The 27,205-nt window shown below is 38.0% G+C and overlaps 1 protein-coding gene across 1 annotated transcript in view; it reads right to left on the reverse strand.

Moving 5' to 3' along the window:
• Positions 1-599: 599 nt before the first annotated feature.
• Positions 600-27,205, reverse strand: part of LOC107586447 (nuclear receptor subfamily 5 group A member 2-like) — an 81,981-nt gene continuing 55,375 nt past the window's right edge. The window contains exons 5-7 of the mRNA XM_016273815.1: positions 23,312-23,431; positions 17,675-17,822; positions 600-1,637 (exon numbers count right to left, since the gene is read on the reverse strand). Of these exons, the coding sequence (XP_016129301.1) occupies positions 1,390-1,637; positions 17,675-17,822; positions 23,312-23,431 (516 nt within the window). The 3' untranslated portion in view covers positions 600-1,389. The remainder of the gene's footprint in view (positions 1,638-17,674; positions 17,823-23,311; positions 23,432-27,205) is intronic.

The following is a 27,205-nucleotide window of genomic DNA, read 5'->3' on the forward strand; positions in this document are numbered from 1 at the left end:
GACTGCACTTTATTCACGTTCACATTTGTTGATGAGCAAACTGCTAAATATTCCAACCGAGCAGAAAAATCTACACCAAAAAAAGAAAAAGGTGTTTGTGAGGTAAATGTTTTTAAGCATTTTTTGAGGGTGAATCTTCCAGGTCACACTGCATCCCACAAATTCAAAAAAGAAGAAATTATTTTTAAATTATATTTTTATAGTTGCATTTCTTTGGTCATTTTTAATAATTATTAATTCCTGTTTCCATGACAATTCAGTATTTTTACTCCCAAAATTTTGTTTATTATGAATTATTTCATTAAATTAATAATACAATTGTTAAGAATTATTCATTTTTATTTTCATGACAATTTAGTAGTTTTACAACCAAAATGGTTTTATTACGTATTTAATTTTTATTATGTCATGACAATTTAGCATTTTATTCCCAAAATACTGTTTTATTGTGAGTTGTTATATTTTTATTAATTGTCACGACAATGTAGCACATTTAACTTCAAAATTCCTTTTAATATGAATTATTTGAATAAAATTAATAATACATTTGTTAATAATTAATCATTCTTGTTTTCATGGCAACTTAGCATTTAGCACATTTACTTACAAAATTAATTTTGTATTGTGAATTACTTTTTATTCAATAATCATTATTTCAGTTGACTTTGAATAAAAATACGATTAAATACAACCCAGATGTGTTCTTGACAGGTTTTGGGATTTTCATCCTTTTCTTTTCCACTTTTGGAGAGAAAATATTGGTAAAAGGAGCCTCAGAGTGTCAAAGAAGAAATGGCTGCCCATTTGAAAAGAGAAATAGGATGCTTTGTTTTTTTTGGTGAGGGGCTGGAATAAAGTCTTGGTTGGCGCTAATGCGGGTAATGGCTGGTTGTCCATCTTACCTCTGCCTACTGGCTCCAGCCCAGCTTGTGTGCCTTAAAACAGACAGAGGAAGGCCACATGGCCAGGCCCTAATGGAAACTTTGGGTCAATGCTGGCAATTCCAGTCTTGAAAGAGCGCCCAGTCCTTTCCCGGTTATCTTAAACCCGCCACCTCAAGTCTGAGTGTAAGGTGGACGTTTCGATCAGCTGCACACAGAACAAATAACGACTGACAGTCGTGGTTCGACAATACTATGACAAATCCACAGCCTAGAGGTCATTATAACTCTTGATTTGTTCATTTAATTTCTTTACCAGAAATGCATCTACCTTTCGAGCCAAACCCTCGCTTTCGGGTTTTCAGGTCCAAAGTGTCCAGCTCACCGCAAACCCATGCAGTCAGTGCGCATGTCGTGCACATTTCATCGTCTGGTGATGACGCTGGACTGAGGTGGTGCTGGGAGCAGTGTGTGCGATGTGTCGAGACGAAAGGCTCGCCGCCGGTCCTCAGGCACGTTTGGCGTGCAGCATCTCTATAAGTAGATTGTTACAGGGCACGTCACCGTTCAGGTGTTTGTAGTACAGATACTCCTCGGCCTGCAGGCTGATGGCCCGGATCTCCGGCAGCCGCAGCAGCAGCTGGCCGAACTTGTCTGTCTGCTGAGGATAGTTGCACATGACGTAGTCCAGCAGCGCTGCGTTGACCTGTTCCTGGACGCTCTCCACCAGGTGGAAGTTCTCCAGGTTCTTGACGTCTGATGAGATGAGATAAAGACAATTTTGTGGTTACTGAAATGTTTTATGTAATGTTTTAAATGTTGGTGTTTTATACACTACTGGTCAAAAGTTTACAATAGTTGTATTTTTTATTCTTTTTAATGTTTTTGATAATCAGAATCAGAAAACCAGACTTATTATGCTTACCAAGGCTGCACTTATTTGATCAAAAATACAGTAATATTGTGAAATGTTACTGCAATTTAAAATAACTATTTTCTATTTGAATACATTTTATTCTTGTGATCCAAAGCTGAATTTCCAGCATCATTACTCCAGTCTTCAGTGCCACATGAACCCGCAACCTTCTGGTTATAAGTCCAACTCTCTAACCATTAGGCCACGACTGCCCCTAAATGCAGCCTTTGCGGGCATAAAAGACATCTTTCAAAACATAATATACAGGTACATCTAAAAAAATTAGAATATCATGAAAAAGGTCAATATTTTTTGTCACTCATTTCAGAAAGTGAAACCCATATATTATATAGATTCATTATTTCAAGCCTTTATTTCTTGAAATGTTGATAATTATGGCTTACAGATAATGAAAACTCAAAATTCAGTGTCTCAGAAATGTATATTTACAGTTTTTTTTATTTATTCCATGCTTAAAATCTCTGGAGATTTTGATGAGAAAGCAAATTAATTTGGGAGAAACAGATCTGATGTCTTTCATCAGATTTTTATGCTCTACATTTTCCTTGTCATGTCTTTAATTTATGGCGTGTTAATGTGTTGCAGTGAGCTGCATGTGTTCTTGTGTTTCAGATGAGGGTGTGGATGGTTCTGTGATGGCTGGAGCTGCTAATGAATCCCTGGAGTGTGTCTCTATTTAATCAGGTTTTGAGGGGCCACCTCATGTGATCTTTTATTTATCCCTTTGACCCGGGGTTGAACGGGAGCGTGGTCATCCCGCTGTAGTCCCACCTAATGGAGACTGCTGGGGTCCGACTGAAAGCACTCGGACCCACCCAGCCATATCTAATGAGCCAGCTGACACTTCTCTGCCTGCTCTCTTTTCCCCTAAAAATAATCGAGACTGCATCGGCCGACAAAAAACAGAGGGGGTGTAGGGGGAAGTGACTCCATCAGCAATGTAATGAGGTCTGTAGAACAAGCTGTGAGTCCTTCATGGCACTGGTGAGGATGTTTGACCCCTGGGTGACACCAGCAGGCACAATCAGGACAAGGAAGGGGGAGGGGTTCACCAGAAGATGACCAATTACAAATCTCCAGCTCCAGACGGGTTATTTTAGCCCTCGCGAAAAGCGGTTAACAAACAATGTGCTCCACAGGCCTGTCAGTCAAGTTGTTTTTGAGGGCGAGATGTTAAGGAAGCCTCTCAAGTACAGAGCAAGAGTGGCGGAGAAACTTAAACAGTCTGTCTGTCTGTCGTTCTGTCTATCTGTCTGTCTGTCGTTCTATCTATCTGTCTATCTATCTATCTGTCTGTCTGTCGTTCTATCTATCTATCTGTCTATCTATCTATCTATCTGTCTATATCTATATATGTGTCTGTCTGTCGTTCTATCTATCTGTCTGTCGTTCTATCTGTCTGTCTGTCTGTCTATCTATCTATCTGTCGGTCTGTCTATATCTATCTATATATGTGTCTGTCTGTCGTTCTATCTATCTATCTGTCTGTCTGTCGTTCTATCTGTCTGTCTATCTATCTATTTGTCTGTCGTTCTATCTATCTATCTATCTGTCTGTCATCTGTCTGTATGTCCATCTGTTTGTCTGTCTATATATTGTCTGTTCTGTGTTTCAGTTTGTTTCATGCCAACTTGCAGAATCATTTTTCTTAACTGAATGAACCGATTTGCTTAATTTCCAAGTGTAGTTACTATGGTCCTTTGTTCCAAATTTCTGCGAGTGAGTTGTGGCTCTTTTAATTTTCCACACTAATTAAAGAAAGACATTACAACAAAAAGTCAAATTTTAATTGCTAATTATTGTGGGGCCACATTTGAACATGAAAACCCGAAGCACAGGGAGGGGTTAAAAGAGTTGACTGATCGATGACAATGGCTTGATCTCTTCTGCCCCCAGCAAGAGAGGCAGGTTGTGAGGAGAGAATTAACGTGTTTGTTTAATTTATCCACGACAAGAGACGCTTAATCATGCCCTGCTGACAGATACAAAAAAAAAAGCAGGAAAAACGTACAAGCAGCAGTTATCCAGTCAGGTTGAAGCATCAGATGGTAAGCACTCTTATTTTCTATCTCAACATTTAGCCACGGTGGGACTAATTATCAACTTTTTCTCTTTTTTTTTTTTCAGCCTTAGTGCACTATGGCCGGGATGTAGCCTGCCTCTAAACCCTTAGGTCCTGAGGAATTCATTGTTCATTTGACTAGCGCTCATGCTAGACGACCCTGTAGGTAAACCTGCACCACCCGACGCCTTGTGATATGCTGGGATGCTTTTTAATTAGAAAGGATTTTCTAAGTGAAAAAAGATAATTCTACAAGAAATTCATGCCGGCAACCCCCCAAAGCCCATGTGAGGTTCATGTGTATACTGACATGGATGCCCAAATATAGCAAGACCGCATTCGACATACACGATCTTGTTCATCAGCTAGCTGCAGTAATGGCATATTGATTACAATTTGTTAGTATGCATACTGCAAATGACGATATACAAGGATATGGAATTTCACCACTAATAGTTTAGTCAATGAGCAATTAAATCACAATTCCAAATTTGAAAGGCAAATGATAAATCCATTGACATTTCTAGCAGGGAGATATTAGTGTAATGAATGACTTCCTGTTGGAAGCTGATCAAAAACAAATATTGTTTAAAAGCAGGGCGATTCAGGACAGTATTGTGTATTTGTAAAAGTTATGATTCTGTAGAGAGTGTGTACAAAGAGTTCCAAAGGGCAAAATAGCTCCCTCCCTTTGGCTTTACAGCATGCTGTAATCATATAGACAGTCAAGTATGTCAAAATTTCATCTTTATTCATCATTAATTTGATTCGCACCAATCAGGAACTGGGGTGGTGCATGAACTCCGCTGACCTCCAAACACCCGTTTTTCATCTAATCCAGCCCCTGAAGCTCTGCTCATGGCCAATGTCCACCTGGTCAATGGTGATAATATTTACTCAACGTGTTTTACTTCTGTTTAGGTGGTTTGGAAATATTTTGAGAGCTTTTGGATGCAAAATCAGTCGCAACAGTGAACCATACAAACTTTATTCTCTTTAACATTGCATATCAATGAGCTCATCGCTTGTTTCTTCGAGGTTTGTTCTTCCTAACTAAGCCACGTAAAGCCAGGAGAGACATGAAGGGCTCAATCTGCTCATCCCTGGTCACCTCTGACTGCTATGAAAGGGAATTAAACAGGACTGGTACAGTTGGGGATATATTAAGTCAAATGTAAGCCCGTCATAGTGGCGCTGAGCAGGTAGAAGAGACGTCCCAGTCGCCCAAGGATGGTTTTGATGCCGCACACTTGACGTGGAGAGGGAGGGTATAAAACGCCTTAGGTGTGATGAAAAAAACACGAGAAGCTGGGGCAAACGTTTCTAGTTACAAATGCTAGCTGAAAGGCACTCTGCCTGCTCTTAAGGTGAGGGGAAATATATTTACATCTGCTTATTTTGGTGCAATCACTGTCAGGAGCGCGCAGGTTCAGGGTGTGGGCTGAACCCACGGTAATGATCATGATAAAACTCTGTTTGGAAGGTAATAAATGAAATGGCTTCATCAACAGTTATCTATCTGTCTGTCTGTCAGTCATTCTTCCATCTATCTATCTGTCTGTCTGTCTGTCATTCTTCTATCTGTCTGTCTGTCTGTCTGTCATCTATCTGTCTGTCTGTCTGTCTGTCATTCTTCTATCTATCTATCTGTCTGTCTGTCATTCTTCTATCTATCTATCTTCCATCTATCTATGTCTGTCTGTCTGTCATTCTTCTATCTATCTATCTATCTATCTATCTATCTATCTATCTGTCTGTCTGTCTGTCATTCTTCTATCTATCTGTCTGTCATTCTTCTCTCTATCTGTCAGTCAGTCATTCTTCTATCTATCTATCTATCTGTCTGTCATTCTTCTATCTGTCTATCTATCTTCTGTCTATCTATCTGTCTGTCTGTTTGTCTATCTATCTTCCGTCTATCTATCTATCTGTCTGTCTGTCATTCTTCTATCTATCTATCTATCTATCTATCTATCTATCTGTCTGTCTGTCTGTCTGTCATTCTTCTAACTATCTATCTATCTATCTATCTATCTATCTATCTATCTATCTATCTATCTATCTATCTATCTATCTATATGTCTGTCTGTCATTCTTCTATCTGTCTGTCTGTCTGTCTATCTATCTATCTTCCGTCTATCTATCTGTCTGTCTGTCTGTCTGTCATTCTTCTAACTATCTATCTATCTATCTATCTATCTATCTATCTATCTATCTATCTATCTATCTATCTATCTATCTATATGTCTGTCTGTCATTCTTCTATCTGTCTGTCTGTCTGTCTATCTATCTATCTTCCGTCTATCTATCTGTCTGTCTGTCTGTCTGTCTTCCGTCTATATCTATCTGTCTTCCGTCTATGTCTGTCTGTCTGCCTATCTGTCTGTCTGTCCGTCCGCCCGTCCGTCTGTCTGTCTAAGTGTCTGGAAAACCATCATTTTGAGAGGCGGATCATTTCTGAACCGCCAGACAAGCCTCTGAGACTCTCTCGACTCCTTCCTGTCCATCTTTATCTTATCACGATCGCCTCTGAGCTTCTTTATATTTGCATTCAAAACGTTTTCGTGCCAGTTGATTGCATGTGCAGAAATGGGGAGGCACGTTGAGCTCTTCTTGTTTATAATAAAGTGACAGAAAATCATTCAGGGATCAAGTATCCCCAAAAACTCTACCTGCAGTCCATAGTGGAAACCACACACCTAATGAGGTCATTAAAGACAAGCCTCCATCAATATCTCTCTTTTTTTCCCCCTCTACCCCCTCTTTTGACAAATTTGAATTAATAATTCAACACAGTGCCTGGGGATGTATATTTCTTGAGTGAAGGACAGTTAACCCATAACATGATTTTTCCTCCTTTTATTTGGCCACTTTTTCAAATTATAATTTTTTTAATATTCATGATTGACCATCATAATCTCACTAAAGCTGCTTCTATTTTTTTAATAGATGTGGGTGTAAATTGTGGTTTAATTCATTCTGCTTAGAAGCTGCACTCTCCTTTACCTCGAGGGTAATGTTACATGACATGTTTGCTTCCTGTCAAAGCTAAGCTAATTTGTGGAGCTTTAACTTAACTACTGGCAAGAAGGATAAAAGGAGTAAAATATCATGATGTGAAGCACTCAGAGATTAAATACATAAAATGAAGCACATTTTTAATTCCCAAATTATTCAGATAACTGCTGGGCGATGAATTACATAGTTCCTATATGAGAGAAAAAAAACTTTTTTCAGACCAAAATATTTGCTACATATACATAAAATGTTTAATGTGTGTTGCATTCTCAGCAATGCCTTAAGTTGCACAATAGCCTGTATTAACATAACCTAGTTATTTTACAGTCTCTTTTTTTCTTTCACACAAATGACATTTTTAGGTTGAACGTGAAGAATAGCACATCTAGATGAATGGTGCAAACATTTGAAGGTAACTATCACCCTAAACATGCTCTAACACGTTAAGCCCCTCCTCCTCTCCATCATTTCCTGTCCTCAATCGAATCGTCCATATTGTCATAAAAATGGCAACCCTCCAGAAACATAATAGTTCGACGACAAGACGTCTCCAAGCATGGAAAACACCCAGAATAGACAACACCCTACTCGGCCACTCTTCCCAGCATTCCCTCTGTTGACAGAAAACATACGGCCCTTGCCCGCGTCTCTTAGTGACCTCACGCCTCTACTGCCATTCTTGTTAAACGTTCTCCCCCAAGTGAGACAATGTTTAGATGAATTCTCATTTCTATATTTGTCCCTGTAGTGTGACACCCGTCCAGCCCCAGCCCCAGTTTAAATTACAGGAAGACTGATGATGGGGCATTTTTTCCAATCGGAAGGCGGGGCAGGCATTCCTCAGCTTTGTTGCTTTAAATACAATGATGGGGGGAGGAAGGAGAGGTGGATGAAAAGGAGAACAAGAGACATGGTCGCAGCACCTGTCGGCTCATTTGTGCCATCACGTTTAACGGCGGGCTTCGGTTACAGGGGACGGTTTTAGGGCTTAGCTGCTCTCTGGTGCCCTGCGGATGATCACTGGACACATGAATGTCTTTGTGATTCTGATTTTGACAGATACAAACATTACGTTCACCAAGCCAAAGCCATCTGTTAAGTCACAACTTTAAAAGACATATCTGTGAGAACGATTTTATATATTTAGAATACTTTCAGTTTTAATATAAAAGTCAATTTACTTGGTGGACTTAGCTTTCACATGGAATGAAGTACTGTATTATCCATTGTTCTCATGAATTATTGTAATCATAGTTTTTATACATTATACTTAATGATTCTAATTACATGGTTATAATTGGTCAGTTGTGGTATTCTGCAGTCTAATATATATATATATATATATATATATATATATATATATACATTATAAAATTATATTGGCATTATATACTTTGATTTATTGATATATATATTTATTGATTGATATGTACTGTGGATAGTGATATACAAATAAACTTGAATATTTTATATAATAATACTACTACTACTAATAATAATAATAATACATTTTATATATATATATATATATATATATATAATTCATTATATCGATAATAATTGACTGTATATTAAGTTTGTAACCAGTGTTGGGGGAAGTTACTTTTAAAAGTAATCCATTACAATATTGCATTACTCCATAAAAAGTAACTGAGTTACTTAGTTACTTTTTTATGGAAAGTAATGCATTACGTTACTTGAACTGGGCTTATTTGATTTTTTAATAACAAAAAACTAAAGTTTATTTTTGGTAACTGTAAAGGCCTTTTCATACCAAAAGTGAAACGGATAAGCCTCAGGCTGAAGGAAGTGCCTCTGCCTTTGCACTTAGTCCTAATTTCTCTCAACACGGGGACAGGAGAGCTGTCAGTGAATAAATGGGAAAACAAATTAACTTGCGTTACTTATTTGAAAAAGTAGCTCAGATATTTCACTGTAAATTTAAAAGTAATGCATAACTTTTCTAGTTAATTGAAAAAGTAATCTGATTACGTTACTCAGATTACCTTTAGTGCATTACCCCAACACTGCTTGTAAACTATTACAAAATATATAATTCAATGTATATTGTACAGTATTATGAATACCTTTATTTATATTTTTATTATTAATATACATATTTACATTTTCTATTATATATTTTACAGTACTGTAAAGTGTTACCACACCATTGTTTTTGTATTGTTTCCCCCCCCCCCCTTTTTTTAATTTTATGCTATTGACAATACTTGCAGTGAAAACTCAAAATGATAGAAATATAAAAAAAATAGAATATAGAAATAGAAAATATTTATTTATACACAAACTGTTTACAAACCATTGAGACAGTACTATTTTAAAGGGGCACGTCTGCTCAGCTGTGTTTTGTATGTTTGACCCGAGTGCTCATGGGGGCTGAGTGTTTTCTGTCTGCTGTGACTGGGTCACTTTTATAGATCTCTTTCTATGAAATCGATTGAGAAATGACAGGGGGAGTTTATGTTGGAGCTTGTGTAACGCCCTTATCTGTGTTTGTGTGCAATGTTTAAATAAGACTTGCTGGCGGCTCCCTGATCAATAGACACATCCTATCAGCCACGGCGGCTCGCGGCTCCCCGGCCGGTTTGAAGGTCCCAGGCTAGTGGGCTCTCTTCGCAGGCCCTGAGAAATTGCAGAATTTAATTGGCACGGAATAAGGTAGCATTGCATCCATAGACGAGCTTGTGAGGCCTCAACTCGTGTAAGAAATAAGAAACAGGGAAAAAAAAAACTCAGATATGCACAGGCAACAACAACAAGGCCCCTTTACAATGCACAAAAACGCAAAGAACGGCTGCAGTGAGAGTGAATAATGAACTTCAGCCCATTGATCGGAAAAACAAAGCCTGTATATGTTTGTCCCGGCAGTACCGCAGGTCTCATAAATCTTTAAGGGAGATCTGTTTTTGCCACGCCGTTCCTTTTCAAATGCATCCCTTTCGATTCACGTGATAGACAGAAACGGTGAGCTATTATTATTTTATAGTGAGCAAGCTCATTATACTTTGAAATGAATATGTGTATTGCTAGTTAAAGCTACGAATGATCGCTAAAGGTGTGGCTATGAAATCGAATGGAAAATCCGGAACATTACAGATATTGATAGTTGTTGTTAGTGCTGAATCTTGTAGCATCGCAGGCCAGGTATCATAAAAATGGCACCCAAGCGCTGAGTTCTGAGTCAAGAATCTGCACAAACAGGCAGAAAGAAGCCGTAGTTCGCATGATTGATATTTCCAGTGCAGATATCACTTAGGAAACACCTGACATGAGCGGGGCATGTTTCAGGCCCGGCCTGCCTGCTAAGTACTGGAGCGTTAGCCAGCTAGCGTGTTATGCAGCCGGTAATAAAAGTTGGTCATTGATTTTCTGTAGTTGCTTGTAACAGTTAATGTTGATACATCAATAGCTAAAGGAAAGCACAGGCTTTAATAGGAGGCTGAAAATGTGGAAATATGGGAGGCTTGGGCGTTAAATCACAGAATCTATCCCCCAGATCGATAAGACAGTTACAGCAAGTGTCCCTCTGCTTTCCTAATGTTTTACAATAAACTGACAGCTTGTAATAAGGCTTTGGCAGAGGCAGAGGAAGAGAGGATTCCGACGGGACAGAGGCAAGAGTTGTGAGACAGAGAAGGAAAACAAGTACCTATAGCTCAGTGTATTCTCAATCACTTCATCCAGAGCTTTTGTCGAAGGAAAATCCAGCTGGTCTGCTCTTTCTGAAAGTGGGGAAAACTTTTACAAACAGTTCACGGATACGCGGTTCACCTGAGATGGGTTTTTTAGTGCCAGATGCAATCTTGTTCTGGATTCTGTGAGGTTTTGCTGATAATGTCCAGACTCACATGGAGTCTGGAACATGGAATTGCAATTGGAAAATGCTTAATATGATAATATGATTATGCTTGTTATTGTGTTGTTATTGCTAGCTAAAATGATTAAAAATCGATTTTGTTCATTTAAATAGAAAATAAAACATAAATATGATGTAAATGTGAAGAAAGTACATTTTTATTACAAATTCAATGGAAATTTGAATTGTTGCCTTGGCAACTATCTGACATAAAATAAGTTGAAGATGACTAACTCACACTCAGGAAGATGTAAATTAAAGCTAAACTGAAATATTTATACAAATGACAAAAGCACATAACAATTACTGAAGCATACTAAAATTTACATTAAAATGTAAAAATAATCCAAAATATTAATAAAAAAAACACATTTGGCTATAATAAGATTTTTCTCCAAACATTTATTGTCAAAACTCAGAATTTTTGTTTTTATTTTTGTATGTTTAATATAAGCACTACAACACTACAATGTTGTACTTTTAGTACTATTCACCACTTTTTACCATACTTAAATCCATTCAGCAGAATAAAACGTCTGGGCCTTATAATATTTCAATAACGGTGATTTGTAATTTGGGTCGAAATTAGATACTAGAATTGAGATTCAAGTGTAACGCTAAAATCACAACACAAGACTTCTGTCAAGAGTAATAAACTGAGTTCATCTTGCCTTTATCAAGAGTAAATCCACACGTTACTTATCTGAAGCATTTGTAGACATTCAGATAACATCGCTAATGGCTAACGATTGGCTAAAGTTGTTTGCAATTTAAAGCTAATCATAAAGTAATGTGTAGTAACAGATAAAGAACAAAAAGCAAAGATAAAAGAAAATTGCAGCCGTGACACACAAGCAAAGTGTTGAAATCAGAGCGGAATGGCCGGAATTTGGCGAACTGACTGAATGCATGACAAAAGCTAGTGGGGCTAAAGGTAAAGTGCCATCCTTTCACTCCCCTTTAAAAGCACGAACCCGCTGCTGCATTGCGTCGTCCACAGATATCAGCGGCTTTTAAAGCTTGATAAAGTCTGAAAGCCTCTTAAGGCTCCTAATGAGGCTGCCGTTTCAAAGAGAGCCTCTCGCCGAAGCGCCAGAAGTGAGGGTTTTGATTTCTGTCGTGTGGAATGAAAGGACAGTGGGCAAAAGAAATAACCCTTAAATATTAGGGTCATTGCACGGGCCCACTTCCTCCTCTTCATCAGATTTGTAAAATATCAGAGAACTCAGGACTGATTGGAAGGTTTTGCACCTTTGAGTCTAAATGAGCATGTTTGGTGACAACAACAAGCGACTGTGATAAGTGAACGCTCAAAGCGGGGAAGAGCTGCTGCACATTGTCACAAATCGCTGAAAATAAATTTGTACATGTGCATCGCCGCGTCAATGTGTTTTCAAAGTGTGTCAGCACACACATGCGCTTGCTTTATATGTGTATTGATTAGAGCCGGGCCTCACATCTTCCACATGACTTACAACCCGTCAGTGCCAAACTGCTTGGCTCACAAGAAAAACCTACCCCTATTATCTTGCATTTAATTAAGACATAGCTGCAGTTTTATGCACCATTATTTGGCCCCGGCCAGAGGTCTCCAAGGTGTAAATATTGAACCGTCCCAGCCCTCGAATGTTAATCAATCCCAACTGACTTCCAAATTATTTGGTCTGTTTCAGGAAATGAATATTTGCACCTGTTATGAGCCTTTGCACATGCATTACTGATCTCCTCTCTCTTTGCACAAGGGTAGACATATTGATTTAGATCAAGGAAACAAGACGGGCAGGCTTAATTAGAGCTTACCTATGTGGGAACAGCCTTTTTTGCTTCTTTAAAGCAAGAGTAAAGGGGAATGACTGCGTGCCGTGACTGTATGGTGTGCTGTTCAGAGGTGTTTGGAAGAGACCCCACAGCCAAGCCTCGGGGACTTGATATGCATCCCATCTCGTAGTCAAGTGTTGATGCCGTTATACCTGTGTCCTCTACATTTTGATGATAACGAAGTGGTGTCGAAAATGCGAATTATGTCGATCATTTTAATTAAAAAATAGCTGATGAAAATATGACAAGGACAGTTTGCATATTTTGGTTCAATTTGTTTAATATATAAAGTTTTTGAATATTTGGTGTAATTTCTCGTCAACGAATCCTATTTTGTCCACTCTCTGGCATTTTAAGGAGCAATCACATTAGCAAAATTCATGGTAAAAAAGGTCCATTCTCAATAATGTCGATATGGACAAAGCACAGAAGTCACTTTTAAAATCTGCATTGGGAAAAATTCCTGATTGCATGGATTCCAATTGAAATGAATAGATTTTGTCCAAAAAAGTTTGACAAAAATTGCTATGCAATGGTGCATGGTGACTGCATAAAAGTCAGAATAACTGACTGAAATGAATTATGACAGGATGAAATATTGACTAAATTTAAAGGAGTTATTTAAAAAAAGAAACAAACTGAAGAATGACTGAAAAGAAAATAACACTGCAAAGATTAATACTGTTCATTCCCCACCATCACCTATAATTCACCCTAAATCACCCTCATATTCTTTAAAAACAGTTTTTCTTTATTCTATTGCTGCGTCCCAATTCGCATACGATCCATCCTAAATAGTATTCGAAAATAGAATTAGTATGTCCCAAATCATAGTATGTTTAAAACAGTATGCCAAAGATTCCCAGATGGTCTACTACTTCCGGTTAGAATTGTAAGTGCAGATCGATGCACACTCTAACGGCTAATATTGCCCACAACACATTGCGCGGTGGACGAGGATTCAATTAGAACTACATTAAAAGTGTTAAAAAACTACAAACATGGCAGATATACGCGACCAACGGACAGGTAGATAAACGGATTTGAGTGATAAATAATCAATGTCTAACCTGATGAAAAAATATAAATGTAATGTTATCCATGTTATATTTCATCTGCAGCAACACTGTGAACTTTTATAATGATACTTTTGGTCATTAACTTTTAAATGCATCATTATGCAAACGCATGAGCAGAGTTCTTGGCATGATAGACCCGCGACTGGCAGATCAACGTACCTCTTAATTTCTCTCCAATACGGTAGGAATTCAAATTAAACTAAATGTGGATGATGTTAACTGTGATAAGATGATTGACAGGGCAGTTTAAACAGTGACAGAATGCACGTAACTAAGCAACAGAGCGTCCGATAAAGACGCAGTTATGACGAAGTAGTATGTCCCAAAGCTTGCCTACTATTCTTCTACATACTCAAAAGTATGTACTTTTTCTTCACAAAAAGAGTACATACTTTTAGGGCATAGTATAAGTAGGCGAATTGGGACGCAGCATATGACTACAAAAGAGAATACTTTGAGGAATGTTTCAACGGCCCATAGAATGAAAGCCAATGAGTTTTATTGTATGGATATGAAGGTGAGTAAATGAAGACAGAAATTTATTTTTTTGGTGACCTTTCTCTCTTTTTGACCTAAAATTGTTCCTACAACCCTGGTTGACTGCCGTTCATGAGTTGTTTTTTGGTCACTGCATCAATGTCTCACCATGTTTCAGCAGCTACCTCCATTTTAGCATGGCATTTCTAGCTCAAAACATTTAGTAAAACGTGTCTCAAGATGTTCTTGAGGTGTTAATGGAGGGTCAAGACAAACACAGAGGCAGCTCCAACTGAAATGTTGGCATTTGTGACCTGAAAAAGTGGCCTGTACGATCCTCTCTACCCCCTTTAAACTCCACAAAAACATTCTTCACCCTTCAGTGCCTTTCCTGCTCTTGAGAAAATCAATGTCTTGGTCGTAATTATTTAACCATTGATAAAGCCTTCAGCTCCTGCTAGAGCCCAAGCACCTATTCAACACACTGAGGCTGACAGTGGGAAAGATAGAGATGCTTTGGCTGGCGGAAAAGTGTGAGAAGTGATCGGCTGACTGCCATCGGTCCTCTCGACAAGTCGGAGGGATCGAGGAGACAAGTGACTGCTCCCGGGTCAACTCATGTCTCTCCTCCTCTTTATTGACACTTAGCTTTACAAAGAGCCCCCCTGGGCTCCCCAGACAGTGACAAATTGCAATGGTTTGGCTGTGTTGAGAGTGAACAGACACTAACTTAAAGCGGTAGGGAGTGGAATGGTGTGGGTAAATGTGATTTTGATTTCTGTTAACAGGCTTCATTTGTAAATGCAGTACAGAGACACTACGTTTAATGAGTGTAAGAGGGCTGATACACTGGATTTAATGTTTTGATGTCATGGAGGCCAGACGGCCTCCAAATGTTGACCTTGTGTGTGTGGCCTTGGGTTTACCAGCACATTTACCTGATAACTGATTCCGTTTTAGGATTCATTAAAAAAATAAAAGCTTCATAAAGGATGTTTGGTATGAAATTGTATTATGACAACAGCTGCCACAATTGTCCCAACACAAAAGATTATACATATTTATATTTATACATTTAAATACATGATTTATAATTTTAAATGTAAATTTTTTTAAATGCAAAAATATTTATTTTTGAAATTATTTTAAAAATTACATTCTGTTAAACATTTTATTGTTATGCATTTTCTTGATTTTTTCCATTAAATGTTAAGTTAAATTTTCAACAACAACAAAAAATGCAATAATATCTCATATTTGTATAACTGACATGGCAAAGCAATCTTGATGAAATTAGCAGAATTTTGTTGATTTACATTTACTGTTGTTTGGTTCATTTTTTTCATTGGTCAAAATACAGTCATCTGAATAGCAATCCATGCAATTGGGAATTTCTTGTTAGGGTGAAAGATTTCCCAAAGCAGATTTCACAACAGATGATCATGTGTTGATCATGTGAATTTTCTGCATTGACCAACACAAAAGATGCTTGGTTGAAAAGTGACTGAGCTTCATACATTGCTACACTATTGACAATAAAAAGTGGACCTTTTTGGTCTGTGAAATTTTGCTTGGTTTTCGTTTGACTTTGTTTTTTGGATCATAAAATGTCTGGTTTAATGGCGCAAACATTTGAAAGTAACTTTATCAGCGCAGTAACACAGAGTCCCCGCCACCCCTCACCCACAGGATACTATTAATCGGAGCCATCTTTGATCTCTAGGCTTAGTTCTCTTAGTCTCTCTGGGCCTGGCACACAGCATGGGTGGAGCGAGCTGCTAGAACGGAGCAGTGCCTGGGGCGATACACTCCCCTCAGGTGAGAGTTTTATTATGGATGATGTTTCCGCCAAATTATTTACACCAACACTCTAGATTCCCCACAAACTGCAACCAAAAAACCTCCGCTACGCAAAACCCGATCAACATAAACATAGCAACGTTGAGAGGTCTGGAGTTTCATGTGTTTTCAGCACTAGTCTTTGGTCTAGGTAAGATGTGAGGAACCTTCTCAAGGTGCAGTTGGGGAGCTGGACAATAAGGCTTCGGTCCTGCTCCGTAGTTTCTGGTAGTTCAGGGACACAGCAAACGGAACTGATAAGATCAAAGCACCTTAATGTCCCCTACACATCATATTCTCTTTTCCGGAACCACAGGACGGAACAATCGTGACTGATATGATGATGCAGACGTGGATGGTTGGCATTAATATTCCATGTTCTTATGGGGCCAAACAGACGCCCAGTCCTGTTTTTTGATGCTGGTCTTTCATGGTGGAGACCTGCAGCTTTTGTGAATTGGCTGTAAGAGCTGCCTTGACCTGTAAGTCATGGATCCTCCCAACATTTCAATGTAAAGCTAGCAGGCTAACAGAAGAGAAGCACTGAAGGTTACTGATGGCTAAAAGCAAAACTGGATGCACTTGGCACGCAAATCTCCAGGAACAAATGACCTCTTGATTTTCTTAGCTCCAACAGAGTGAAAATGCAACCTTGGTTTTGCAAATTTCCAAGTTTTTTTGTCAAGAATTTGTGTAGCTTAAATAGCACTTAAATGCAGTATTCCAATGAATTCTGTTTTAATATTGCATTCATTTTTACTTTTACTATTATTATTTATTTGATTTAATAAATAATAATAATTGATGCACCCAAAAATGTTTATTCTGTCATAATTCAAACATGGCAGGTCAAGATTGATTATTGATTAGTGTGTGTCTTGTAAACAGTCATTAGCCAGGTTTTTATTCACATATTTAATGCAAATTTTGGGATACTTCATAAAAATTGCTGGATGGAAATACCAAGATTCACATAAAATTTCCAAAATGCACATAAAAAATGGTGAGTACATTTTTGACTTTATTTGGCTGGAAACATATTTTCCGCATAAATTAACTGAAAGAAAAAAAATGGTCGAAAAAGTCACATGACTGACTAATTCACTCAGGGAATAGGAAATGGCAGGTTGAAGAGGATGTCAGGAACTTGAATTTTGGAAATTTGAATAGAATTTTGGAAATGTGGAAATTCCCAAAAAAACTGGAACTGTTTTTTACTGCACTCTTTAAACCACAGTTATTACATTTATTTAAAGAACGCAACAGTGGCTTCGACTTCCGTTTACATTTTGCTGAAATTTTCCCCAGAAAAAAATGATTTGGTCTTTTGAACACACTGAAATGTGGCTTTGTTCATAGATTGTTTCTGCAATATGCAGATTTATGATGAAAACATTACTAGTGACGTACTGTATGAAGAGTGACGAAATGAATTCTAGAGTTAATGAGATCTACACCGTTTTCTGAGAATAACAGTTTGGGGCTGACTGAACTATTCTTCCATCACTGGTAAAGGAGAGACGGTGGCATTCATAATGATGGTCTTATCATACAGGGGGAAGTGAATGCGGTCTTGTGGCTTATCTCAAGGTCCCTCAAGAACCTTGGGAGCAAGCAAGTGAGATTTGGATAATGCACAGAGGCTGTAGCCCGCTTCTCTCCACCCTCCACCCCTTTCTCTGTACTCACCCAAGCTGAACAGCACCAGGAACTTGAGGCAGACAAACTCCCTCTGGTCCAGCTGGAGGGATCGTAGTTTGCTCACCAGCTCCTGCGCGTGACTAAGGAGGTTGTTGAGTGTGGCACCGGCTTGGGAGGCAATTAGGGCGTAATCCACCTGAAGAGAAAGGCGAGAGTGTTCAGACACACACACACACACACACACAAACAAAGGTATTACCACAAGCAACATGCCAAATCTCTGAAGGTTTGAAACATCTCGGGTATAGAGAGGTACTACTATAAGTGGAATTTCAAAAATAATTTGAAGATTGAAAGAAAGATTGTTTTCCAACAAGTTTTCGGAACACTCTTTACGTCTTCCATTTGTTGGTCCATTGGTTGAGCCAATCTGAAGTAATTATTGTATAGTTTGGAACTTTTCAATTAATTTCTTGCAAACAGAAATGCTATCATTGTTAAAAAGTTTATTTCGAGAAGATGTGCTCATATTTGTTTAGAGCTGGATATTTTATATATTTTATTTTATATATTTGTTTAGAGCTGCATATTTTATAACAAAAAGAGTTGTTGGGAATGCTTTAGGAAAAGTTTAGGTCTTGTTCATCGAAAATTCTTTATCTTGAATCAGAGTGCTTTTACTTTAAAAGTTAAATCAGCCAGACGGCACTTGGCACCACCTTTCGAGTTTTTCAGCGGCATCTGAAGTAAGCATGTAACCAGTTCTGGCAGCTCTACGTTTCATACGCCTCTCTCCCTTTCTCTCCTTCCCAGGCTTCTCTCTGCACAGCAGGGACAGTGTGCTGGGCCGAGGTCTGAATGATAATCAGCATCAAACCGAACGGGGAAGAGCTGCACGTTTCTCCATCCCTGGTGCTCGGACCTCAGCGCCCCACGCCAGACGAGGGCGGTGGGGGATGGAGAGGCGCGAGTGAGTGGGGGCCCCTGGAGGTTCCCCAGGCTACCGGGCCGAACCCTGCGCGGGACCCCCGTGGCCCTCTCCTCCTCTTTCAGGTGCACTTAATATCTGCAGCCGCAGCAAATTTGTCTTGGAGGCAAGTCCTTAGCTGCCACTCACTGTAAGCAGGCTATATTAAATTTTTATATTTATTGACAATTCATTACCATAATTGACTGCGCCAGGGTTTCTGGAAGAAGGTAGACTATGGGCCTCCTAAGCGTAAGGAGAGCTCCCTCTGAGCTGGATTTGCAATTAAAAACGCGGGTGGTTTGGAATTTATTTATTGTGTAAATATGATGAGTGGAATTTTTTTAAGTCCTGGCTGGAGAATTGCTCATTTCTCACCAGCTGTATTCGTGGATCTCTTCGAGGCCAATATGAAGCTGCTGAAGTTGTCAATTAACAGGGATTTGACCAACTGACCATGTGCCCCAAGCATTAGTAACCAGATAAAGTAAAAGGATTACTCTTAAAAACAATACAAATAATAATGCACAATACTGAATATATTAAACAAACATTACTACTAATATAAATACATTTTTGAAAATTATGCATATTTATATCAATACAAGTATTGAAAAAGTATACACTACTGAAAATTCAGGTGACAAAACTCACAAAAAATCCTAAAAAATTGTCAGTAAAATATGTGATTTGTAACATTTTTGTTCCATAATGAGGGTTGACACAACTGAACAAAACCTGGCAAACCGTTTGTTGCAATATTCCCTAATTTATTCTGACACTATAAATATCAGTGAATGCTTGATCTTGACAAAATTCTATGCCCTGTATGAATATGATTATGATGATTTAGATTCTTCTAAAGGCCCAGGACCTTCAGTGTGAGAGGCAGACAGACAGATACAGCAAAAGAAGGGGTGGAGGGGGAGATGTAGGTCTGTGACATATTGGAAAGCCGCCCATGTAGTGTCATGTGTCACAGAACTTCAGGACTGATCCCCCACAGTGCTTTGCTGCCATACCAACACTAGGGAGAAACAATGACACGTCCTCAAACAAGATGAGAGACAGTGGGCAGTTCAGTTGACAGTCACTGACAGTGTTGAAACTAAATTTTAATGAATGTAAATAAAAAACTATAACTATATATATATATACTGTATATACAGTATATATATGTATATTCACTACACGCCAGTTGGATGTTATATTACACTGAATTACTGAATCACAATATTGTTTTAACAACTGGCAGAGCATTTGTTTGTTATGCATAAGCCCGTGTTCATGCGCGAGTGTGTTGTGTGGCCGGGTTGTCAGTAGTCTGCTCTGGAATAATAGGACGTAATGAACTGTTTGAGTGTTTGCCTTCTCTCTTCCCAAAGGCTTTTTTCAGCACCAGCTGTTCATTAGGCAAAATATGCAAACAAGGTCTGGCCCTCCTCCACCCGCCCCCAACCCTCCTCCAGACCTCGCTAATCAAACATAGAGGCACGCTAAGCAGAGCACTTGCAATCCAGACAAATCAAAGATAGTGAGCGCTGTGAACTCTCACAGATCTCCACATGTGATATCTAACAAACGGTCTCCGATTTTAGTGCTCAGAGGTTGCTCTTTCATGGCTCAGGAGGCTAAAAACCGCTTTCACACTAACCAAACTAATCCAATAGGCAAAAATACATTGTATGGGTCAAAATTATAGATTTTTCTTTTATGCCAAAAATCATTAGGATATTAAGTAAAGATCATGTTCCATGAAGACATTTTGTAAATTTTCTACTGTAAATATATTAAAACTTAATTTTTGATTAGTAATATGCATTGCTAAGAACTTCATTTGGACAACTTTAAAAGCGATTTTCTCAATATTTAGATTTTTTTGTACCCTCAGATTCCAGATTTTCAAATAGTTGTATCTCGGCCAAATATTTATCTTGAATCAGAGTGCTTTTACTTTAAAAGTTAAATCAGCCAGACGGCACTTGGCACCACCTTTCGAGTTTTTCAGCGGCATCTGAAGTAAGCATGTAACCAGTTCTGGCAGCTCTACGTTTCATACGCCTCTCTCCCTTTCTCTCCTTCCCAGGCTTCTCTCTGCACAGCAGGGACAGTGTGCTGGGCCGAGGTCTGAATGATAATCAGCATCAAACCGAACGAGGAAGAGCTGCACGTTTCTCCATCACAGTGTTGAAACTAAATTTTAATGAATGTAAATAAAAAACTATAACTATATATATATATACTGTATATACAGTATATATATGTATATTCACTACACGCCAGTTGGATGTTATATTACACTGAATTACTGAATCACAATATTGTTTTAACAACTGGCAGAGCATTTGTTTGTTATGCATAAGCCCGTGTTCATGCGCGAGTGTGTTGTGTGGCCGGGTTGTCAGTAGTCTGCTCTGGAATAATAGGACGTAATGAACTGTTTGAGTGTTTGCCTTCTCTCTTCCCAAAGGCTTTTTTCAGCACCAGCTGTTCATTAGGCAAAATATGCAAACAAGGTCTGGCCCTCCTCCACCCGCCCCCAACCCTCCTCCAGACCTCGCTAATCAAACATAGAGGCACGCTAAGCAGAGCACTTGCAATCCAGACAAATCGTTGACAGTCACTGACAGTGTTGAAACTCAATTTTAATGAATGTAAATAAAAAACTATAACTATATATATATATACTGTATATACAGTATATATATATATATATATTACACGCCAGTTGGATGCTATATTACACTGAATTACTGAATAATAGGACGTAATGAACTGTTTGAGTGTTTGCCTTCTCTCTTCCCAAAGGCTTTTTTCAGCACCAGCTGTTCATTAGGCAAAATATGCAAACAAGGTCTGGCCCTTCTCCACCCGCCCCCAACCCTCCTCCAGACCTCGCTAATCAAACATAGAGGCACGCTAAGCAGAGCACTTGCAATCCAGACAAATCAAAGATAGTGAGCGCTGTGAACTCTCACAGATCTCCACATGTGATATCTAACAAACGGTCTCCGATTTTAGTGCTCAGAGGTTGCTCTTTCATGGCTCAGGAGGCTAAAAACCGCTTTCACACTAACCAAACTAATCCAATAGGCAAAAATACATTGTATGGGTCAAAATTATAGATTTTTCTTTTATGCCAAAAATCATTAGGATATTAAGTAAAGATCATGTTCCATGAAGACATTTTGTAAATTTTCTACTGTAAATATATTAAAACTTAATTTTTGATTAGTAATATGCATTGCTAAGAACTTCATTTGGACAACTTTAAAAGCGATTTTCTCAATATTTAGATTTTTTTGTACCCTCAGATTCCAGATTTTCAAATAGTTGTATCTCGGCCAAATATTGTCCTATCCTAACAAACAATACATCAATGGAAAGCTTATTTATTCAGCTTAAAACTCATTGACTCAAAACGGACCCTTATGACTGGTTTTGTGGTCCAGGGTCGCATATAGTTGGGAAAATCTAGGGAGAATTTGATAAGAAATGCTTGAAGAATACTGAAAAAACTTTGTCTCAAATGTTTCTCCTAAAATTAAAAGTAGACAATTGTTGACATAAAAAAAGTATGGACCTTTAAAATTAATATAAGTAGCATATAGATATAGATATAGAAATGCTTGAGTTCATATTGAGATTTTTTGATTGAAAACTTTCATATCAGTGTGAGACGTTGTTTAGGTCTGTTCTGGGATTCAGCATTTTACATTTATTAAGTTTTTGACATCTTAAAGATGTCCTTTAAGAAAATCACGTCAGGAGCCGGATTCAAGCTCGTTTTGATAGCTGTATAATTTACCAGTGCATGCGAGTTTGTTCACCATTTAATTTCATTATTGTTTCGAAGAAACTATTGAGATGTTTTTGAGACATCAAAGATGTTAAATTTGGGTTTTCTCAGTCCTTTAGTTGACTTGGTGGAAATCGCATCTGGAGCCAGATTTGAACTTGCGTCGCTCACTGTATGATTTACTAGAGCATGTGTGTTCCCAGCCATGAAAAGTCACCATTATATGTTTCTTAAACTGTGCTCTTATCCTTAGATGACCTCTCCGTATCTCTATCATATAATTTATCGCCTGTAATTCACTCTGTTAAAATACACAGCTCTCCGATAAGCTGTGAACTCTTTGAAAAAGTTCTGCCGTTCACGAGTCGCTGTGTTTGAGCTGTCACTACAGTTGGAGATCACATTGTTGAGCAGGAGAGGGAGGAGGGAAAACAGAGAATTCAAAATTAAACTCAAGCCTTACTGACAGGCAGACAGAAGCATATTTATTTATAAGCAGTTTAAACATCTTCTGGAAGTAGGTGTGCATGTGTTGGAGAATTAAAGGTCTTCGTCTGCAGAAAACTTCAGCTGAGCCTGAGGCGTCCGTCCAGCGATGTTCCTCAGAGACGACTGAGGTAAATCATACATATCTTCTGTTTTCCCTCCCTGTCCGTCTCTCTCTGTGTCTCTCATCCCTTCTTCACCGCGATGACTCGTGCATGCTTAACCAACCATTTTATTTATTCGTTCACCACACACTTGATAAGAAGTGTACAATTGATTATTCTGGCCACATTAGTTTATACCTAAGCGTAATCTATTTTTAATGGAGTGGCCGGGGCAGTCGATAGCACTTTAAAGGATGTTGATCCACTCTGGCAAAAAGGCCTGATGAGATCTACAGGGAGGAATGGAGGAGACTGAAGCTGACGCTCACCTGTTGCCCCGTGACCAGGAGGATGGAGCCCTCTTTGGCGTGTATCACCTGCCGGAAAACGTGGTCCAGGATGAGGAGTTCACTCCAACAGTTCTGGAGAAGCTTCATTTGGTCGTCAACCTGGGGGGAGACCAACAAATGTGTTGAACTTGAACTTCTTCAAGTAGGTGGTCATGTTTGAAATGCTTTAAAGTTTTGAATTGAACCTTGATTAACTGGATCATCTTTGAAAATTTTTCAGTTTTGAGTGATTTCCTTTTTTGGGTAAATCGTGTTGTCCTGTAGCAATTGTCCTTATCTGAATCAATATTTTTTAGCCTATTTAGAGTTATCAAATAAAAATGTACCCTGTTTACTTTTTAAAAACTTGTTTCTAGTCACATAATTAATAATTATTGACATCATATTATCTGGGTGGGGATCCTGAAAGAACGCCCCTTTTTAGCATATTTCATTAAACTCTACCCCAATAATCATGTTATATACACCACCAGTCGTCAAGCTTTTGAAAGACATTAACACTAAAATATTACGCAGCACAACTGTTTTCAATATTGATTTGGTTTCTTGAGCTACAAATCATCATATTAGATTTCTGAAGGATCATGTGACATTGAAAACTGGAGTAATGATGCTGAAAATTCAGCTTTGATCACAAAAATAAATTACATTTTAAAATATATATTCAAATAGAAACACAGTTGTTTAAAAATGTAATAACATTTCACAATATTACTGTTTTTACTGTATTTAAATCAAACCTTGGTGAGCATAAGAGACTTCCTTCAAAAATATTAGAAAATCTTAATTATTTCAAAAAATGTTACCAGTAGTGTAGAAACAACTTATCATGATCAATCAATCTCAGATGGATAATATCAAGTTCTGTTGTACATTTTTGTTTTTCAGTTAATATCCCAAATATGCAACATTATGGAGTTCAAAACCATAAGGAGTTTGGTTTTTCACTCACAAAAGTTGTCATTTGAGTGTTATTTCAACCTTCGACACTCGTGTCTCTGCGTTAGTAGTTCGGACAGCCGGTAGGAAATCAATATTGGTCTTTAGGTCGCAAGAGGTCGTTCTCGTGTGAACTTCACCAAATGTCACTGTTTTTCACCCGCTGTTAATTAATATGTTTGTCAAGAGATACAGCTTCATTTATCCTTTGTGATTAAGTAGCGTGTTTAGCGTAGCGCACTTAAGAGCACGTACATTGAAGCGCTCTCGCACAGAAGTTGAACGGCTCCAACAACACATTCATTGTCACCCTCCTGGGTTCTCATGGCTCCCTTGGTCAATTATTAAACACAAGAGTGAGAATGAGGAAAAATTGTGAAAATGAGTCCCCGTCCGACTATTCTTCAAACTGCTACGTGTTTCTGTGTGGACAGTTGAAGAGCTACACATGAAACGGGTTTGATTCTTAATTCACCCACGAGAGAAGTTTAAAAAAGGGTCATGAAAATACAGAAATGTAAATGAAAATGACTGATTATGAAGACTTGTGAAAACAGTGAGTCGTGAATATAATACTTGTGGTTTCTCAAGGCAAAGATAACGTGAATGAAATGCCTCTTACTACCTTGGGCGACTCCATCGATATCTGGTTCGGATTGTTTTGACTGCTTGTGATTCTTGTTTGTGCTGCTCTCATAGTCATAACAAATGCTACAAAATCAATTGAAAGAATGGATTTCCAAATCCGGCAAAGCAAAAGCCTCAGAAAACCAATTAAATATCTTCTTGTTTGGTATCACTGGATCACTTATATCAACTCTTTTACTGTACAATCAATACTGTATGGCCTGATTTCTAACATAAAATCTTCAGGTTTGAAATACTAGGACCGGTTTTTAAGCCCAAGAAGCAAATATACGCGTTTGGCATTGTTAACACATCTCATGTTTCAATTCATGCAAGCCAGACATGCCCATTCTACAAAGAAACCTGTCATTTGGTCATTTTTTGACAGGCATTCTCATCAAAGGCTCTGTCCCCACATGAGCCTCTGATGCCCGGCGCTTTTGGGTCATCAAACAGGGACGAGGGTGCCATGAGTCAAAACAGGGGAAGACACAGCAGACTGGGGCTGCTGCCAGAAACACGTCAGATGGGCAGAGAAGGCATCTCTGACCTTTTAAAGTGTGTCTGACACTGCTGTTTCCATGTCAGCTCACTTCCCTTTGCACTGTCACAGCTATGTGTAACTCGGCTCTGATGTGCACTTACGACAGGCAAGCTATGTCCTTTAACACTGGAGGTAGTGTGACTTTGTAGTTTGATACACAGTGGCTATCAAATGTGATCAGCATTTGCGTTTTTCTGTGTAAATCGTTCATAAAAATAGTTGTACTATTTTTAATTTAAACACGTAATTTTCTTAAATGTAATGTTGAATTGAACTCATATACCTACAAAGGTTGGTGTTTTTTGGGCCACTTTCATGAAAAACAAGCAGAACGAACTGTTACAATTTCTGTATAAAATTGTAAAAATGATTGTTAATTTTTTAACAAATAATGTTTTTTTAACAATGTAAACAGAAAGTGTGATTTACACAATTGACACTCAAATGCGTACAAAAGTTTTCATTTATTGGGTCTCATTAGTCAAACACGAGCAGAATGATTTGTGTAAAACTACTTTTGCTATTTTTAAATCCTATTAACACTATTTGCTTCCGTAAATTTGGCAATTTACAGGGAAAAAAGTTAAGAACAATTTTTACAAAAATTGCTATCAAATCTGTATAAAAGTTTATGTTTACGGGACCTCGTTCATGAAATCCGCAGAATTCATTTATTTAAATTGTTCGTAAAACTACTTTTACTATTTTTAAGTAATATTGAAACCATTCTTGAATTGAATTTTGCCAATTTATGAAGGAATGATTTTACAAACAATTTGCAAAGAAAATAGCATTATTGTTTAAATACATAATATCTATCAATTACATTACAGGAAATTTTTGTTTATCATTCGACAACTGGGTTTATCATTTAAAAAAAATTGGGCTTATTTTGATAATTCTGGGTTTATCATTTTGACAATTTTGGGTTTATTAATCATGAAAACAGAACAACACCAACTGTTTATTTAGTTTTTTACAAACAGCTTAAACAGAAATACATTGTGCATTAAAATTATATACATATCACCCAGCAACACTGACAAAATATGCCTTTTTTAAATGTTTTAGACTGTCATACAGTTGATGTGATTAGTATTTTTTTCCAGCATGGATCACAGGAATAAACTCAGGCAGACTCACATATTGTAAATTCAGCTGTATAATCATGACAAGCTAAAAATAAGATGGCAATCGGGTGTTAATGTTTATCTAGATGAGCTGGTGGTGTACTGTAAGGTGCTGGAAAAATACCTGGAGATCAGCCAAATAAAAACACGCTTATTGATTTCAGTCTAGAGGCATTAAATTAGGAATCTGAGCTTTTGTTTGACTGATTAAGAAGTGATTAAACATCAAATCTGTTGACCTACACTGAAATCTCACAATACACACATTCTTCTTGCATCCCTCAGATATATAAAGTGTGCAACAGTTAAAACTCAGATTTTTGCGTTTATTCACGTGCTGTGCTTCCAAATTGTCAAAATCAGAGCTTTTACTTTTCTTATGATAAAAAATGCATATCCTCCAAGAAACCAATTTAATTCCTTTACGGTCATTCAGGCATTGCTAGATCAATGTAGCAATCAATTGCTGAGCCCCAGTCCTGCTCCTAAAGAAGACCCTAAGACCCTGTCTGACTCAACGGCACATTGAACGGAATTAAGGAAGTTGCCATGTACAATGTACCATGATTATTTGTAAAAAATTACATTGCAAATTCCTGCAATATATATATATATATATATATATATATATAT

The sequence above is a fragment of the Sinocyclocheilus grahami genome, unplaced genomic scaffold (genome assembly GCF_001515645.1).
Source record: "Sinocyclocheilus grahami isolate Dianchi unplaced genomic scaffold, SAMN03320097.WGS_v1.1 scaffold81.1, whole genome shotgun sequence".
Lineage (NCBI taxonomy): Eukaryota > Metazoa > Chordata > Actinopteri > Cypriniformes > Cyprinidae > Sinocyclocheilus > Sinocyclocheilus grahami.